General features: G+C 55.6%; 1 protein-coding gene across 1 annotated transcript in view; it reads right to left on the bottom strand.

The window, feature by feature from the left end:
- Window positions 1–1,850, bottom strand: part of PPIE (peptidylprolyl isomerase E (cyclophilin E)) — a 2,058-nt gene extending 208 nt beyond the window's left edge. The window contains exons 1-6 of the mRNA XM_010142051.1: window positions 1,823–1,850; window positions 1,591–1,672; window positions 1,287–1,387; window positions 1,043–1,166; window positions 774–959; window positions 59–201 (exon numbers count right to left, since the gene is read on the bottom strand). Of these exons, the coding sequence (XP_010140353.1) occupies window positions 59–201; window positions 774–959; window positions 1,043–1,166; window positions 1,287–1,387; window positions 1,591–1,672; window positions 1,823–1,825 (639 nt within the window). The 5' untranslated portion in view covers window positions 1,826–1,850. The remainder of the gene's footprint in view (window positions 1–58; window positions 202–773; window positions 960–1,042; window positions 1,167–1,286; window positions 1,388–1,590; window positions 1,673–1,822) is intronic.
- Between the last annotated feature and the right edge of the window lie 465 nt (window positions 1,851–2,315).

Below are 2,315 nucleotides of genomic sequence, written 5' to 3'. Positions count from 1 at the left end.
AGGCATGAAGTTCAAGGGCAGGAAGGAGGTGGGCTCTGCCCCCACTGCCGGCACCTACCTCGATCTGCCGCACCACGTCCATGCCCTCCGTCACCTCCCCGAACACCACGTGCTTCCCGTCCAGCCAGTCTGTTTTATCGCAGGTGATGAAGAACTGGGAGCCGTTGGTGTTGGGGCCAGAGTTGGCCATCGATAACAGCCCTGGGATCAGAGAGTGCAGCATTACAGCTGGGAGGGAGCGGCGAGCTCAGCACTTCAACCCAAACCCACTCCCACGTCCCGCAAAACACTGCAGTTTGAGAAGAGCCTCCGAATATTCAGCTTCACGGGAACACAATTATGTCGAGAGAGAAACACAAACATGGAAGATGGAAAGGGGCAGAGATCCCTCATCCATTTTTAGCTGCAGTGGAAGAAAAGCTGTTTGTTGGGAGAGAAACCCGCTGGCTTTTGGCTGCTTTTCACAGACACGCTGTGACATTCCTCCTCCAGAATCAAACCGGCAGCGGCTTTGAAACTCTTTCTCCACAACGTAATACAGGGAATTAACAGTGCGGGGAGGGAGAGAGCAAGCGACACACGTCTCTGCTCGCTCAACGCTGGGGCTATGATGGTCTGACCACGACAAATTACCCAGAGCAGAAGCGTTTGGCCAACATCTAACTCGGGGCTGCCGCTACCAACGTGGTCTGGGTCACAACAGCCCAAGCGTGGCCCTCAGATGATGTTGTGCCACTCTGCTCTCCAGCCCCTGCCTAGGGAGATGGTTCTACCTGGCCCCGTGTGTTTGAGAATGAAGTTTTCATCATCAAACTTCTTCCCGTAGATGGATTTGCCCCCAGTGCCGTTGTGGTTGGTGAAGTCGCCGGCCTGGCACATGAACTGGGGGATGATGCGGTGGAAGCTGCTCCCTTTGAAGCCGAAGCCCTTCTCGTGGGTGCAGAGGCAGCGGAAATTCTCTGCTTGGGGGTGCGGGGAAGGAAAGTGAGAGCTGTGTCGCGGCTGGAAGCCCCCGCACTGGCGAGGCTGACCCTGTCCTCACCTACGGTCATGGGCACCACGTCTGAGCGCAGGAGGATCTGCAGCCGCCCCGCTGGTTTGTTTCCGATCTTGATGTCCATGTAAACCTGAGGGTTGACCCGGGACTTCTTGGCAGGAGGCTCGCCCTGGGCGGGAGAAGCAAAAAGCAAGTTGAGATTCCTCTGCTCTGCCTCCAGAGCCGGCTGGGCCACACTCTCAGCCTTCAGGACAGCAGGGATACAAGATAGGTCCAGTTTTCTTCCTACCTCCTGTGCCTCTGTTCTGGGGGCCTCTGCTCCTGCCTCCTCCGTGTTCTCCTCCAAAGTCTTCCCTGAAAACTTCTTTAGCCATTCATCATCTGACCAGACTGTGATGGCAAAAAGGAAGTCAGAGCACAGGAACCAAACGAAGGGCCACGCGTGAGCGCAGGTCAGGGCAGAGCCTCCCATCTGGGGATCTGGAGGATCTGAGCTGCATCCCAAGGCTCTGCCTCAAGAGCTGGGAGAGTAAAAAGGCTGATACACAAAGCTCCGAATATCCACAGGGATGTTCTCCCAGGCACCAACTCACCAGGCCTGGAGGACCCTTCTTTAATGCGCATTGGTTTGGCCAAGTTCACACGGATCGTCCTGCCGAAGAGCTCAGACTCGTTCTGCAGAGGAAAAGATCACAACAAAGCCCACCAAAAACCACCGTGCCCCCCAAATCCCTGCTGAGGTCAGCGGACAACAGAGCTGGCTTGGGCCTCGCTCAGGAGGGCAGAGCCATGTGTCTCTGCCGGCGGGTGGAACGGGGTCCGTACCATGTTGTCAATAGCTGCTGCTGCATCCTGCCAGAAAAAGAAAAAAAATCGTTATTGTCCCTTCTTCTTGCTCCACCTTTAAAAGCAAAGCTCAGTGCACACGTGCCCCAGCATTTTGTTGCAATAGACTGCTAAAGGATCGTTTTCCCAAACCGCATCTACCCAGCGTGGCAGGAACTGAGCGATCTTCCAGGAGCCGTATCTGACCCTGTGTCTGGGGTTCATCTTCCCACAACCAACCCATTTTGTGTACGATGCTTGATCGCTTACACCAGTAATTTGGGAGAGGAGGAGAGAAATCTCGTGTATGAAGCCCAAATTAGACATGAATAAAGACAACAACAGCCCGTGCTGCTCACGCAGCCAAGAACCCCCCTGCTGCTGCTGGGGCTGCAGGGACAGCAGCGAGGGCTGGCAGTGGCCGTGCTGCAGCCGGGAATAAAAAGGGAACAGCGGGAACTGGGAAAGGCAGAACAGAGAGATCCGAGGCTGT

This window comes from Buceros rhinoceros, unplaced genomic scaffold (genome assembly GCF_000710305.1).
Source record: "Buceros rhinoceros silvestris isolate BGI_N320 unplaced genomic scaffold, ASM71030v1 scaffold25028, whole genome shotgun sequence".
In the NCBI taxonomy this organism is placed as follows: domain Eukaryota; kingdom Metazoa; phylum Chordata; class Aves; order Bucerotiformes; family Bucerotidae; genus Buceros; species Buceros rhinoceros.
The sequence above is the reverse complement of the archived record's forward strand: the minus strand, read 5'-3'. Positions and strand labels throughout refer to the sequence as shown.